Genomic DNA, 16,212 nt, shown 5'->3' with positions numbered 1-16,212 from the left:
CGGAGGCTTGGAGACCGCTTTGCAGAACACCTCCGCTCAGTTCGCAACAAACAACTGCACCTCCCAGTCGCAAACCATTTCCACTCCCCCTCCCATTCTCTTGATGACATGTCCATCATGGGCCTCCTGCACTGCCACAATGATGCCACCCGAAGGTTGCAGGAACAGCAACTCATATTCCGCCTGGGAACCCTGCAGCCATATGGTATCAATGTGGACTTCACCAGTTTCAAAATCTCCCCTTCCCCTACTGCATCCCTAAACCAGCCCAGTTCGTCCCCTCCCCCCACTGCACCACACAACCAGCCCAGCTCTTCCCCCCCCACCCACTGCATCCCAAAACCAGTCCAACCTGTCTCTGCCTCCCTAACCGGTTCTTCCTCTCACCCATCCCTCCCTCCCACCCCAAGCCGCACCCCCCGCCACCTACTAACCTCATCCCACCTCCTTGACCTGTCCGTCTTCCCTGGACTGACCTATCCCCTCCCTACCTCCCCACCTACACTCTCTCCACCTATCTTCTTTACTCTCCATCTTCGGTCCGCCTCCCCCTCTCTCCCTATTTATTCCAGTTCCCTCCCCCCATCCCCCTCTCTGATGAAGGGTCTAGGCCCGAAACGTCAGCTTTTGTGCTCCTGAGATGCTGCTTGGCCTGCTGTGTTCATCCAGCCTCACATTTTATTATCTCACTATAACTAATGCCTTTTAAAAAAAATTTTCCTGCTAAAACGTACAAATTCACGTTTTCCCACATTATACTCCATATACTATATCTTTGTCCACTCAGTTAACATGCATATTTCTTTACAGCCTCATTATACCCTACCTTATCCCAGTCCTGGTCCCTATTTGATTCTTGGACCACACCTCATGCGCCTCCAGGGATAGCTAATGGGGACGAGACTCTGCGCTAGGTTAAATCTGATCTTCCTGTATTTTTTTTGGGGGGGGGGGGTGGAGGAAAAAGCGGATTGCTGGTCAAGAATAGCATCAGTAACGTCAATGCCAGACAAACAAGAGTCAATTTACCTCAGGGTACAAAGTTTTGAGAGAGACATGGTCAACGTGGGTTCAGGTCCTGTGATGCAAAAAGTTCAGGCATTTGAGGCAGTCCTGAACAAGGACATGCACAACATTAAAGCTGAAAACTCACAAACGGGGCAAGAGCAAAACATGCACAGCCCCTCAGAACTGCCTCAGAACAGAAAGGCTGTCACAACCTGTGGGGTCTCCCCCTCCATCTAACAAAGAAACCTCAGAGTCTTAGATGGACACAGCAGATGACGCAGGCTCAATTCCTTTACTACCTAAACAGGAGGAAGAATTTCTTCCAAAGTACTTCTGATGCATGAGGCAGACTGTGGCCCAATACACATCGCCCATAACTGAGGCTGAGTCAGAGGAACCGGACCCAGTGCAAGATCACTCCAGGAGTGACTGCAAGAAAAGGAAAAATCCTTGGACTTGGGTGGATGGAGATGTTGTGACTGTAACAACATTAGCCACATGGAGGTCAGAGCTCCCTGACTGGGGCTGTTAATCTGGTCCAATCAGGGAGCCCTGGCTGACAGATTAAAAACAAGAGCGTCACCGGCTCTGTTTGTTTAGAGCTGGCTTTGAGGAATGTTGGACCAGTGTCAAGTACGATGCACGCGCAAATAAAGGGTGACTTGGTCATGGGATACGGGCCCCTGTGGAGTCACTTCAGAAACCAAATTCAACAAATAAAGGATTCATTAGTGGAAAATAAATGCAAGACATTGAGCCTATGATGAAGCTAAAATGCTGGAATTAATTTTGTTGATATGTGACACGTGTTACTGGGTGACATGCTTCCTTGCTGAGTAACATATGTACAAATGCAGTGCTAATTCCTGAAGCCATTCTTCCATCTGGAAGTGAGACTGACGGGCAAAATCATTCATTCAATGATTGTTTAACTCTAAAAATTGCCTTTCCATGTAATTAAGTAAACCAGTAGGAATGCATTATATAACAATATGAATGCAAAGCTGAGCTGCATCACAAGACTATCCAGAGCTACCTCTTCAATATCATCTATTTCTGCTCTATGGACAGCAAGCAGAGACTTGAAGCAAGTAGTCCCTTACTGTGCCTTAACAACTGTAAATCTAATATAGTTTACTGATCCCATGAAATAGCTTAACACATGTTAAAAGGTCAGTTTCAATTGTTAAGATTCGCTGATGAAAACAATTTTGTGTTTCCGAACTTCAGGCACGTGAGATGTAGGGTACTCAAAAAATTAGGACCAGTTACTGGTCATAAAACACAGATTAGGATTTCAACACAAGAACAAACCAGATGATGGAACATGCAAAAAATTTTGTGATGGCAAGAGTAAGCGCTCATGTCAATTGATAGTAATTGAGATTTTAACTTTATTTCATAATTAATAAGGATAAGAAACTTGTACATTTGGTTTGAATGAATGCAACAAAAGTAAAATCAGCACAAGAGCTTATTTTTAAACAAGAATTGAAATGAGCTACAAACATGCACTCTGCCCCTTAAGCCAGCTCTGCCAGTGAATCAGAACATGGCTAAGCTAAGTACTTCAAATTCCTCAGTCCTATCTGCCAGATCACCTTCGATTCCCTCATTTAACAAGAACCCATCTACTTCTGCTTTAAAATATTTAATGATCCTGCTGCCACCACCTACTGAAATGGAGCAACAGAGTTGCACAACTCTCAAAAAAAAATTCTTGTGCTTTTCCAACTAAAATGTGTGTTTTGGGAAAAACCAATTTATTGATAACTTAATATCAGGTAGAAAATTCTTATGTCATGAAGGTAGTTTTGTATTTATAGGAACACTTCATGTTTTTAAATCTACCATGAATTCAAATTGGCCCAAAATCTTCTCTTATGATTTATGGAATATTCACTCCATGGCAGAATGTGTAACAACAGAGCATAAATGAATCAAGGAAGTGTGAAGCTGAATGAACACAGCAGGCCAAGCAGCATCTCAGGAGCACAAAGGCTGACGTTTCAGGCCGAGACCCTTCATCAGAGAGGGGGATGGGGAGAGGGGTCTGAAATAAATAGAGAGAAAGAGAGGGGGAGGCGGACCAAAGATGGATAGATGAGAAGATAGGTAGAGAGGAGTGTCTAGGTGGGGAGGTGGAGAGGGAATAGTTCAGTCTGGGGAGGACAGAAGGTCAAGGAGGCGGGATGAGGTCAGTAGGTAAGAAATGAAGGTGCAGCTTGAGGTGGGAGGAGGGGATAGGTGAGAGGAAGAACAGGTTAGGGAGGCGGGGACGAGCTGGACTGGTTTTGGGATGCAGTGGGGGAGGGGGAGATTTTGAAGCTTGTGAAGTCCACATTGATAACATATGGCTGCAGGGTTCCCAAGTGGCATATGAGTTGCTGTTCCTGCAACCTTCGGGTGGCATCACTGTGGCACTGCAGGAGGCCCATGATGGACATGTCATCTGAGGGATGGGAGGGGGAGTTAAAATGGTTCATGACTGGGTGGTGCAGTTGTTTATTGCAAACCGAGCGGAGGTGTTCTGCAAAGTGGTCCTGAAGCCTCCGCTTGGTTTCCCCAATGTAGAGGAACCCACACCGGGTACAGTGGATACAGTATATTACACTGGCAGATGTGCAGGTGAACCTCTGCTTAATATGGAAAGTCATCTTGGGGCCTGGGATAGGGGTGAGGGAGGAGGTGTGGGGGCAAGTGTAGCAGTTCCTGCAGTTGCAGGGGAAGGTGCCGGGTGTGGTGGGGTTGGAGGGGAGTGTGGAGCGGACAAGGCAGTCACGGAGAGAGTGGTCTCTCCGGAAAGCAGACAAGGGAGGGGATGGAAAAATGTCTTGGATGGTGGAGCCGGATTGTAAATGGCGGAAGTGTTGGAGGATGATGTGTTGCATCCGGAGGTTGGTGGGGTAGTATGTGAGGACGAGGGGGATTCTCTTAGGGCAGTTATTGCGGGGGCGGGGTTTGAGGGATGTGTTGCGGGAAACGTGGGAGACATGGTCAAGCGCGTTCTCAACCACTCGGGTGGGGGTGGGGGGTTGCACTCCTTGAAGAACGCGGCCATCTGGGACGTGCAGGAGTGGAATGCCTCATCCTGGGAGCAGATGCTGCAGAGGTGAAGGAATTGAGAAATGAATCAAATTGCCTTTCAGTAGAAAACACGAAAATGAAAATGATCTGTAGCACTCTGTACTAAGTGCCCGAATAACTTTAGGCTTTAAATACTGAGCATTTTCTTGCAAACAAGTAGCTGAACAAACTGGACACCAATATGTTTACAATGCAACATGTATACTTAGCATACCGTCTGAAAACCACGCTGCACAGCAATTAGAACCATCTAAAATATCTTAATCTCAATAAAGGAAGTTTGAGTTAATGGCTCCAATGAATATTGAATTTCTGCTTTTGGGAGAGAAAACCATATTTAAGTCAAATAGAATAAGTCAAGAACCCACTGTTTCTTGTAATTTTGCTAAGTTGTCATTCAACAATCTTTTTAAATAATCTTTGTCATGCATGCTCAGATGAAAGAACGTCAGCTGTTCACAACTTGATTTACACAGCAGTATTACATTTATAAAAACTTCTCATCAGGAAAACTTATTTCAAAAAATTTGTTGGTTTTTAAATACAATCAAGCAGTACTTTTATATTATTAGCATCTCGAAGGAAGCTTTCCTGAGCCAAGCAAATCCCTGTGTTTCCATTAAAAAAAATTAATCTCTCTGAAGGCGATCAGGCAAATGCTTCAGAACAAATACAGTCAAGGAGCATCTTATGTTTTGTCTGTAAAGTTCAGGATGCAATACCATATGGTTAACAAATTACAGAAAGTGAAAGTAATGATTTTGTTGTGTTTTATGACTCTGAGCTCGATGGACACTTTTATTCTTTAGGATATTGATGAATTCCACTTTTGTTTCTGTGCGGATCCATTCAATGTCAACACAAACACAGGTGCTACTGTCACTACATGATGGCATACCCTAATAAATGAATTAGAGGATAAAAAGTAGTCTCTGAAAATCAAAACGCAGCCCTAGAAAGAAAACAAACTGATCTCTCATTGAGTCCAACCTGGATAAATGCGAAGTGATGGATTTTGGAAGGTCGAACTCAAATGCTCAATATAGGATTAAAGGCAGGATTCTCGGCAGTGTGGAGGAACAGCGGGATCTTGGTGTTCAAGTGCATAGCTCCCTCAAAGTTGCCACCTAAGTGGATAAGGTTGTTAAGAAAGCATATGGTGTTTTGGCTTTCATTAACAGGGGGATCAAGTTTAAGAGCCGCGAGGTTTTGCTGCAGCTCTACAAAACCCTGGTGAGACCACACTTGGAATATTGTGTCCAGTTCTGGTCGCCCTATTATAGGAAAGATGTGGAGGCTCTGGAGAGGGTGCAAAGGAGGTTTACCAGGATGCTTCCTGGACTGGAGGGCTTGTCTTACGAGGAGAGGTTGACTGAGCTCGGACTTTTCTCTGAGGAGGAGGAAGAGAGGTGACCTGATCAAGGTGTACAAGGTAATGAGAGGCATGGATAGAGTCAATAGCCAGGGACTTTTCCCCAGGGCAGGATTGACTGCCACGAGGGGTCATAGTTTTAAGGTGTTAGGAGGAAGGTATAGAGGAGACGTCAGAGGGAGGTTCTTCACCCAGAGAGTTGTGAGCGCATGGAATAGTTTGCCAGTGGTAGTCGTGGAAGCAGAGTCATTAGTGACATTTAAGCGACTGCTGGACATGCACATAGACAGCAGTGAATTGAGGGGAATGTAGGTTAGGTTATTTTATTTTTGGATTAAGGTTATTCCAAGGCACAACACTGTGGGCCGAAGGGCCTGTACTGTGCTGTACTTTTCTATGTTCTATGTTCTCATGGGTATGTAAGTAACAGGAACTGCAGCAATTATGGAAGACTTTAATTTTCATATTGTTTATTGGCCAAGGTAACCCAGAAAGCTAGTTCATAAAATATGTTCAGGACATTGAGAACATTGCATTCTAGAAACAAGTATGAATTATGATGTTTTAGACGCAGTAATGAGCAATTAGGCAATAGTAAAAGAGACTCTTGGAAACAGTTATCACATGATCAAATTTGACATTCAGTTTGTGGGTTTGAAACTAGAATCTTAAACTTAAATAAAGGCAATTACAAAAGTATGAATAGATGACAGCAGACGACACAAGATGCATTCCAAGAATAGTCGAAAATCAAGAGTAGAAAAGGAAGACAGGAAATCTTAAAAATCAGATACATGAGAAAAATAATAAGTAGTTAAGGGTCTAAATGGTGATAAATGCCCTAGACTTAATGGCCTGTTAACAAGGAAAACATCACCACATTAACCAGACCTTCAGTTAGCTTAGTCTCTGTTACTGGGAAAATGCTAGAGTCTATTATAAAGGATGTTATAAGAGAACATTTAATAATGCATAAAATGATCCAAGCACAGTCAACATGGCTTCGAGAAGGGAAAATGCAAAGTTTACTAGAATTCTCTGAAGGTAGATAAAAGGGAAACAGTGGAGATAATATATTTTGATTTACAGAAGGCATTTAAATAAGGTGCCATATATTAGGTTACTTCGTAAGATTACAGTCTACAATGTTAGAGGTTGTACTTTAGCATGGAGGATTGGCAAAGTTCTGAAGGAGGATTGCTGGACTCAGAACATTAACTTGGAATGCTACTGCTTACTCACCATTTCTCAACTCCTGCCAGTTTATTGTTAGAAATTGATCAGGGTTTTGCAGATGAGGTCTGGTTGTTACAATCATTTTGGTCTCACGCTGGCAAGGTCAAGAGAGGAAATGCTCTCATCTTCGCCTGCATGAGTTCAATTTAAAGGTAAAATTTACATGACTCTTGTAACATTCTGCAGGACAAATTCTAGTTTTATAATATTTTAAAAAAACAATCTGATCCAAAGAAAGGGCCATCATCACCCCTTTACTGATAAAGGTAAGGTTTCATCACCGTCAAAAGATCTCTGTAAATTTAGCACTTGTTCTCGGGACAAACTCTTCTGATGCTAAATCCAGGCAACAAAGGCATTGTAACTTTCCAAGGAGGTGTCTCACCTTTGTTATTTCACTTGTTACTTTCACAATTTAGTCTCCTTTTTGGCTACGAATTGCCCCTAACCATCCGAGTTCCCATCGGTACTTCAATGTCAATCTTTGTCAATGTCAAAAATGAACCTGCTCACTTGTCTTTGGAATCAATACTAGAATTCATATGGGAATTTCTACTTTGAGATTCACTTCACGCTGTGTGAATGGTTGACCATGATTAAGTTTACTTTGAATCAGTCATTTGTCATTGCAATGCATTCCAAAGCCAGCAGATGGCAATGATGCACAGGCACATTTCAGAATTCTGAGATTTACATGATACTTTTATGCGTAAATTTCTGAAAATATATTTAGCATCCTCTGAAGCATAAAGGTCAGTGCACAACAGAAATCTGCATTAATGGGGAACTTAGGAAGTATAAAACATGTTACCTTCCTTCTTTTAGCTCTCTTTCCCTTCTTGATGTTAAAAAAATTATTTTAAATCATCAAAGCACCATCTACTCATATGAATTGCAAGATACTTCAGTAATTACAACTGGTAAGTTACAGTATTTTAATACAAATTTTCAATGTCATGCAAATGATTTCAAATATATAGTAAATCTGGTACAAGTCTCACACACACATACCCTGGGGAATTTTTTTGTTTTAAAATATCAAAGTTGCCACAACCCACCAACAACTGATTTCAAATTCTCTGGATTTTTGCACAAGTCTGATTTTGACAGATGCAATTCAGAAGTGGTGCCAACAACAAGGAAAAACATATGTAGAAAAATTTAACTGTAAAGATGCTTAAGGTATCTAAATATAAAAGTTCCTTAGAAAGCCAAAGCTTCCGTCAAGCCACAAATTGCAACCAAATTTCAGACGATTGTATGCCACGCATTTTAAGATTGTTACAAATTATTTAACATACTGGTGAAAGCCCTGTTAAAGACCTGTTTATAATTGCTTTTCAAAAGAGTTTGCATCTACTGACTTCAATTATAATTTTGATTAAAATGTCTGAACTTCAATACTAACTAATTGGTTATCAAGACATTTTTGGGCATACTGAGATTATAACTGGCACTATTAAATAGAAACTTTTTCTTTTCTTTATATTCCCATGAAATCGTTGCTTTTCAAAGCTGTAACTATTTCTTCCAAAAAAGCCTGTGTGTTCAGCAGAAAATGAGAAACAGGAATACTGGAACAAGATGCTATAAATAACTTATTTGCTTCTTCATAGAACTATTTTATGAAGTGTAACTGACATTTTTACTTTGATTTATTGGGCCGAGCTGCAAAAACTTTTAAGACATCAATTCTGTACAACGCAAGTCAATTTCTCTTGAGCCTGCTTTATAACATGTTTAAAAAAGGAATCTTTTCAACATTAATTAAGCTCACCATGTTTTCCTCTTTGCTAATTCATGAAGGGCATCCGAGCATTTCATTAATCACTCAGTCTATAATGGGTCTATAATTAGACAATGTGTGTTTTTCATCCAATCTGCATTTTCCATAAGTTCACATCAAATTAAAAGCGCAAGTTTCAGATCAAAATATAAAGACACTTTCTAACTTACAATGAAAGCTGCAGGGGGGGAAAAAAGACATCTTTTCCAGGTTGTTTTCCAAAGATATTTAATTTTAATTTAAAAATATTCTCTCATTCTGGAGAATTAGATATTTGATTTTGTAGAAGTTTCTAGAAAGTCTTATGCCCGGAAGAAAAGATTGGTTTAACTAAAAGAAATCTAACACCAATAGGAAATTCAAAACCAATTCAGTGAAACAATTCTCAGCAAATGTTGATTAAGTACACACTTTCGAGATGCTGACTTCAATCAATGATTTCAAGATAACAAGGTGCGGGGCTGGATAAACACAGCAGGCCAAGCAGCATCTTAGGAGCACAAAGGAGCTGACGTTTCAGGCCTAGATCCTTCGTATGGCTTAAAAAGCAATTTCAAAGCACAGTTAAGAGTCAATCATGTGGCTATGGATTTTAAATCAGAACGTTCACTCTGGTAGAGAGGTTGGATTTGCTTTGGAAAGAATATGAATGAGCCAGTTTTATTTAAATGACAATCGAACAGCAGAGGGACAAAGAGAATAATCAGAGTTGTGACATGCAGAAGGAGGTCACTCAGCCCAGCATATCTGCACTAGCTCTGTCTATTTTGGTATAATATTAACCTGCCTTTTCCCTGTGATCCTGCAATTTTTTAAAAAATTTGAACAATAATCTAATGCTGTCCTGAAAGCCTCATTTGAAACTGCTTCCAACCATACTTCCAGGCAATGCATTCCGGAGCCTAACTACTGGCTGTGCAAAACAATTTTTTTACATTTGCTTCTTTGGCTAGACACTTCAAATCTGTGCCCTCTGGTTCTCGATGCTCATATGACAGAACAGTTCCTTCTCATCAAGTTTGAGCAGACCAGTTGTGATTTTGAAAACATCTAAGATGATCCCCTCTTAGCTTCTCGTCTCCAAGGAAAACAGTCTCAACGTTTCCAATACATATTAATGACTGAAGTTTCTCATTCCCGTAACGTTACTCTTGAACTTTTGTAAACCTCTTTTGCACTCTCTCCGATAAGTTCACATCCTTCCTAAAGTGAGGCATCCACCACACAAGACACTAAGAATGTTAACTTAGCATCACTTATATAGAAAATATTAGAATTTATTGTTAGGAATTTGGTAACACAGCACTTAGGTATAAAATAGCTGAGTAAACTCAACAAAGATTTCTAAAAGAAAAAGTGTGTCTAACAAAGATATGAGTATTTATGATCTTATATTGATAGATAAACGGAATAGTAGAAAGCATCTTATCCAGATGCATCACAGATTGGTACGGCATTAGCTCTGGCCAAGACCGAAAGAAACTCAGTCCATCGCAAAAACCAGCCTTCCTTCCATTGGCTGCTGATTTGGGAGGGCTGTCAACATAATTAAAGATCCCTCCCATCCCAGTTATATTCTTTTTCACCCTCTGCCATCGGGCAGAAGATACAAAAGTTTAACACACTTATAAACACAGATTTTAGAACAGCTTTTTCCCCATTCTTATCAGTTATGAATGGACTGCTCATATATTAGAATTGATCTTTCTTGCACCTTCTCTGTAGCTGTCATGTTATATTCTGCATTGTTTTCTATTACCTTACGTAAGCACATCAGGGTGTGATTTGTCTGCTTAGTACACAAAACAATACTTTTCACGATATCTAAGTACACATATCAGTAATAAATCAAATCCTACCATGTTATGGTCACTTTCTGAGGAGATCACATTTTCTGAGATTATTTATTAAAACTGCTTAATTACACATTACCAAATCCAAAACAGCCTGATCCTTGGTTCAATCCAGAATGTACTGTTCTGGGAAACAGTCTCAAATACATTTTGAAGTTTTCCTTGCGGCTACCTCTACCTACTTGATTTTCCCAATCTCCAGGAAAATTAAACTCACCCGTGATTATTTTTTTACAAGCCTCATTATCTCCAGATTTGTTCTCTGTCCTATCATCTAATTATGTTTTCAGGGGCTATAAACTACTCCTGCCAGTGTCTTTTTTCCTTGTTTAACCATGTTGAAGATGTCCCAAATAAACGGAAAATCAGCAAGTAACAAATATGTATTATCTGTCACCTTTTGAAGTATCTTATAGTTATTAAAAGATGGATTTGGTGATACGTATGGGACTATGGTCAAAAGCTTAAAATCAAAATTTTAGACTAGTATGTCCAAATCCGCATTGAAATTTGACATTTTGTAAACATAAAACTGGATTGCCCATCTTTAGCCAGACAAGTGTTCACTATAAACATGAACTTAACACTGTTTCAAAACCCACCCTCAGTTAGATTGATCTGCTCAAATCATCGCGTCAGTTTAAAATTTTCAAAAGAGAGGGTAAGCCATTTAGTTTTTAAAACGGATAAGGGCTCAAACAGACGTTTATGGCAGCAGAAGGACAGCAAATAGAGAACACAGATAGAACATGCATTGGAAAGAGGTGGGATGGGTACAGAAAACCGTGGGTGGGCATGACCACAGACAACAGCAATGAGTGTAAACAAGAATGAGTAGCAAAAATGCGATCACAATGTGATTGCCCTGGACAATGAATGGAGAGTGCGAGCAAGAGAGACCAAGAGTGTGAGTGAGGGTGAGTGCGAGAGAGAGAGACGCACAGACAGACAGAGGGGTGAGGAAAACGCGACTTGAAAATCAAACTAAGTTGTTGCTATCAGTTCTTTTGTTTCTTGTCTGACTTCGGATAATATAAATAAATTACCATGGATCTCCTAGCTCACCAAAGAAATGTAATTATTAAACATTTCTTCATAAGTTTGGAGTAGGAGTGCACATTGTTTCAGTGAATTATGTCAATTTCATGCATCAAATACAAAGGCCTGTCCAAAGGTTGAATAAAACTATCATCATAAATTTACATTAAAAATTGCATTGGAAATCATACAATTGAGAAACTATAATGTAACCTTAGGATTCAGAGAAGATGCATTTAAAATGGAGTTTTTAAACCATGTAATCCTATAATACATTTCTAGCTAATAGCTGAATGCAAGTCCAATTTATCTTACACTGGTGGCATCAATGGAAATCAAAACATCATAAAGTATGCATCATTTGCTCTAGCCGTATGTAATAATTTAGACAATCATCTACACATTGAAATAATTACAAAAGTAGAATTAGGAAATGCATGAATAAACCAAACCTACCTAGCTGTTGAAAAAGAAGAGCTACACTTGTGCTTGTCACAGGAAGACCATCATATAACGGTGTTTGTATCAATTGTCTATCTCCAGCTCCCAATGAAAACAATTTCTATGAAGGAAGGAGTGTTAAATGAAAATAATATTCTCACTCAACTTAAATAACCAAAAAGTAGCCAACTGAACAACATCAGTGCAGCATTGCCCAATTTTCCGATAACACAGTGCTAAGAATTAATACTATTTCTGAAAGGGGTTACACATTAAATTCAAAGAACAAAAGCTGTTTAGGACGAAAGACATGCTGATTAACAACAACTTACAACATGAGTGGCAGGGAGCAAAGTAAATCAGATCTTGGGAGGTATTAAAAGTTCAATCTGGAGTCCTGCTCCTTTATTAACTGTTGGATAGCATATTGTGAACAATTGGTGGCTGCAGTACAAATAGATATTGCAGTTACTGTTGGGAAGATTAAATCATAATGAGCGATTAATAAATTGGGCATAAAACAGAAAAAAACTTTGAGTATTCAGTGGGTCAGGTAACATGTGGAAAAAGAAACAAATGCACTTGACCTGCTGAGCATTTCCAACAATTATTACTTATTTAATTTATTGTAGTTCCAGTAGTTTGAATATAAGCAAATTGGGCATGTTCTCTCTGGAAAAGAGAAACTCAGAGGTGATTGTGATAGGTAGTTTTTGGATTGTAAGTAGACCTGAAAGTGAACACCATGGCATATTTTGCCCCGACTATACAACCCACATGTATGTGGTCTGGGGGAGGAGAGGGAGCCGGTCTGTGTGGGCGATAAGCTATGAGTGTGTGGCATAGAGAGGTAACACATGAGAGTGGGTGAGTGGTTGAAGTTGAGTGGGGGTGGGTATGTGTGCAGGTGATGACACAAGTGGGTGGGAGGAGCACGGAGGTGAGAGACTGCATGTGTCAGGGGTGGATGTGTAGAGTTGTGGAGAATAGCTGGTAGCAGGTAGCAAATTTCCAAAGTGTTTTGCCAACAGATTTCTTTACTTCACAGCTAGATCTATTGTAGGTCAACTGATAAGGAATGGCTGACATGATCAGCCAACAACTACATTATTATTATCCTGCAACAATCTGTATGCTAGGTGATGAAGTTAATGAACCTAGGTTGTCTTCTGTGCAACTGCATTTCTAAGAAAAATGCATTTGAGGTTATTTTTATTTTGGATAATGTAATTTTTAATGTAATTCTTTATAATGCATGATAATGATGTGTGTTCATGGACTAACATACTAGTAGATCATTATTCAAATCTTTGTACAGAATAGGCAAAGGCTTGTTTTAAAATGTCTTAACTACTTTTCAAATCTGTATCATAACTGCAAAAAGTGACTTTCAAATTATTATATTCAAATTTAAATTGTGCATTAAAAACACTTAATGTCTGCCTTGTGTTAGATTTCTTTATTTTCCCGTATTTCCAAACGCACCATGTGCTTAATGCTACCATTGTCTAATAATTTTTACACTATAACTTTGAATAGTTGGGGGTCTTGTGGTATTAGTAATTCTTTGAAGGTAGTCTGCTTTAAACTGATTCATCAAAAGGTTTGATTGAGCTCAGAAAAGTTGGAATCTCTGTAGTAAAATAGTTCAAATCTATAAATGTGAAGACTGAACTTAAAACAAATTGTTTTCCCCCTCTGAAGTTAAGCTTAGCAAAATATACATCACCTTACAATACATGTTCGTATCTAATTAACATGCTCTAAAAATTGTATTCCTAAATGAAACAAAAATGTTATTTCAAAACTGACACAGGAATTGGCTTTGTCGTGCCTCCAATAATTGCTGGGCTTCAGGGTTTCACTTTCTACTTGGCATTTCTTGACCAGCAATTTCATGAATATTTGTCTGCATATCCTAAAAAATACTCAGCCTCACTCAAAAAGGATTCTACATCAAAACAAAATGAGCAACAATCAAAAACCATTTTGACCAATGTCAAATAAATCAACAAGGTTTTATTGATAGTAGGAACTGCAGATGCTAAAGATTCTGAGGTAACAAGGTGTAGAGCTGGATGTACACAGCAGGCCAAGCACCAACAAGGTTTTATCTGTGTTAATGTACAAAGTTACAGAATAACTAAGATGCTTGTTAATAGGGCTCTAAGATACAATGTTTCAACAATGTCATTTAAATTATTTCTTTACTAATTGAATACATTGTATCTTGTAATCAATAGACCTCATTTGCTCTACTGGCACTTCAGACGTTTTATGTTTGTGAAATAAAAATATAGCCTTACTCACAGCGTTATTATATTGGAATTTACATCTCATGTCAATGTACATTTATAACATTACAAAAAGACACCACAAAATTGACAAGGTAAACTCTTATAGTTTCCCAAAAGAACACCTATCTATATGAAAATGCGAATGTTGAAAAAGAACCAAATCAAAATTAAACAGAGACAGAACTAACTAAAATTTGGTGTGAGTGGAATTATGGCTATTATGACTAAGGAGTTGGAGTTTTTTTAAAGGTAGAGAAGTCCTGTTACAACAGTATAAGTATTGATGAGGCAGCATGTGGACTAATGGACATTTCGGTTCCAGCAACTAAAATAAATACTGGTATTGCAGGTCGTTCAAATAGGCTGGTTCCGATAATTAAGAGGCTGACTTGTCAACAAAGATTATTACTTATTATAATGCATTTATTTGGTTTAGAATAAAGAAGGGGTGATCTCATTGGTTGGGGGGGGATTGGCAGATGGATGAGAAGATGCTTCCATCGGGGAGGACGGAATCTCAAACTTTGGGACATAGTTACTGAATAATGGGACACTCACTTAAAACTGAGATATAACAGTGTTTCTCCTCTTAGCGAATATCTGGAATTCTGTACCTCAAAGTTGTGGAGGCCAAATCAATGAAAGTATTCAAAGCAGAGATAAATCTCTGAAATATCACAGAGTTGAGGGCTAAGGAGGAGACAGAATGACAGATGATTTGAGTCGTAGGGCAAATGCGACACTCTTACTGAATGGTGGGGCAAGCTTGAAGGATCAAATTGCCTATTCCTGATTCTGTTTCTTGTATTATGCTCCAATTAACAACAGTCAGTCAATAAATCATTACATGACATTCCTTCACAGCAACATTTGAATATTCAAGAACTTCTAATCTTCAGTTATCCAAGGTTCAACGTACACATACCAGTCTCACCCTACACAGACTAGGACCTTTTGTTTTGAAACTGAGTGCTACCAATCTTTAAAGCATCTCCTCTTTTACCTTATTCTCACAAATACCACTGCTTATTTTTCCTTTAACGCTGCATTTTACAACACTATCTTCAGTGAAAAACAGACGAAGACTACAAATTTGTTTAATTCCCCTCAACATCTTCTAGCCCCCAAGAAAATCTTTATTCCCTAATCAGCCCCACACTTTCTTTCAATACTACTTTACCATTTGTATGATCACTGTTCTCTACATGCTCCCTACTAAGACATGGTCAAATTGCCCCACTTCATTCCACAGAAATGTGTCTAACACTGCTCCCTCCTTCAATGAGCTGGAAATGCATAGGCCAAGTGAGACCTCTTTGCATACATTTCAGGAATCTTTTTCTTCCCTTTGATTTCCAGTTACTATGGCAGTCTATATCCGCATTACTTAAGATTCCATTATCACAATTCTTAATAGTTTTTTAGACTTCCTGTAAATTTCCTGCAAATCTATTTCACAAGAGCATAAGAAATAGGAACAGGAGTAGGCCATCTGGCCAACCGAGGCTGCTCCCCCATTCACTAAGATCGTGGGTGATCTATTTGCCGCGTTCCTGCTTGCTTACCATAACCCTTAATTCCTTTATTGTTCAAAAATCTCTCTTTATATTAAAATCATTCAACAAGGCAGCCTCAACTGCTACACTGGGCAGGGAATTCCACAGATTCACACCCCTTTGGGTGAAGAAGTTCCGCCTCAACTCAGTCCGAAATCTTTCCCTCTTTTTGAGGCTATTGCCCATGTTCTAGTTACACCTGCCAGTGGAAACAACCTCCCTGCTTCTATCCAATCTATTCCCTCCATAATTTTATGTTTTTACGCTCTTCTAAATGCCAGTGAGTACAGACCCAGTCTACTCAATGTTTCATGACCCTCTCAATTCCAGAAGCAAGTGCACAAAACTCCTCTGCACTCTCTCCAGTGCCAGTATAGCCTCTCTCAAGGAAGGAAACCAAAACTGTGCACAGTATTCCCGATGTGTCCTTACTAGCACCTTATACATGTGCAGCATAACCTCCCTGTTCTCAAATTCTATTCCTCAAGCAATGAAGGACAATATGCCATATGCCTTCTTAATTACCTGCCATATGTGC

General features: G+C 39.4%; 1 protein-coding gene across 6 annotated transcripts in view; it reads right to left on the bottom strand.

The window, feature by feature from the left end:
- sbf2 (SET binding factor 2) overlaps nucleotides 1–16,212 on the bottom strand; it is a 609,277-nt gene that overhangs the window by 294,357 nt on the left and 298,708 nt on the right. For 5 of the 6 annotated variants that reach the window (XR_009446846.1, XR_009446845.1, XR_009446847.1 and 2 more), the window contains exon 6: nucleotides 11,837–11,942. Coding sequence is in view for 3 of the 6 variants with exons in the window: in XM_059652034.1 (XP_059508017.1) it covers nucleotides 11,837–11,942 (106 nt within the window). In the remaining 3 variants the exon portion in view is untranslated. Of the gene's footprint in view, nucleotides 1–6,709; nucleotides 6,835–11,836; nucleotides 11,943–16,212 lie in introns of those variants that run through there. The other variant, XM_059652036.1, reaches the window with a different exon arrangement.

Source organism: Stegostoma tigrinum, chromosome 17 (genome assembly GCF_030684315.1).
Source record: "Stegostoma tigrinum isolate sSteTig4 chromosome 17, sSteTig4.hap1, whole genome shotgun sequence".
Taxonomy (NCBI): Eukaryota; Metazoa; Chordata; class Chondrichthyes; order Orectolobiformes; family Stegostomatidae; genus Stegostoma; species Stegostoma tigrinum.
Note: the sequence above shows the minus strand (reverse complement) of the source record. Positions and strands in the feature narration are given on the sequence as shown.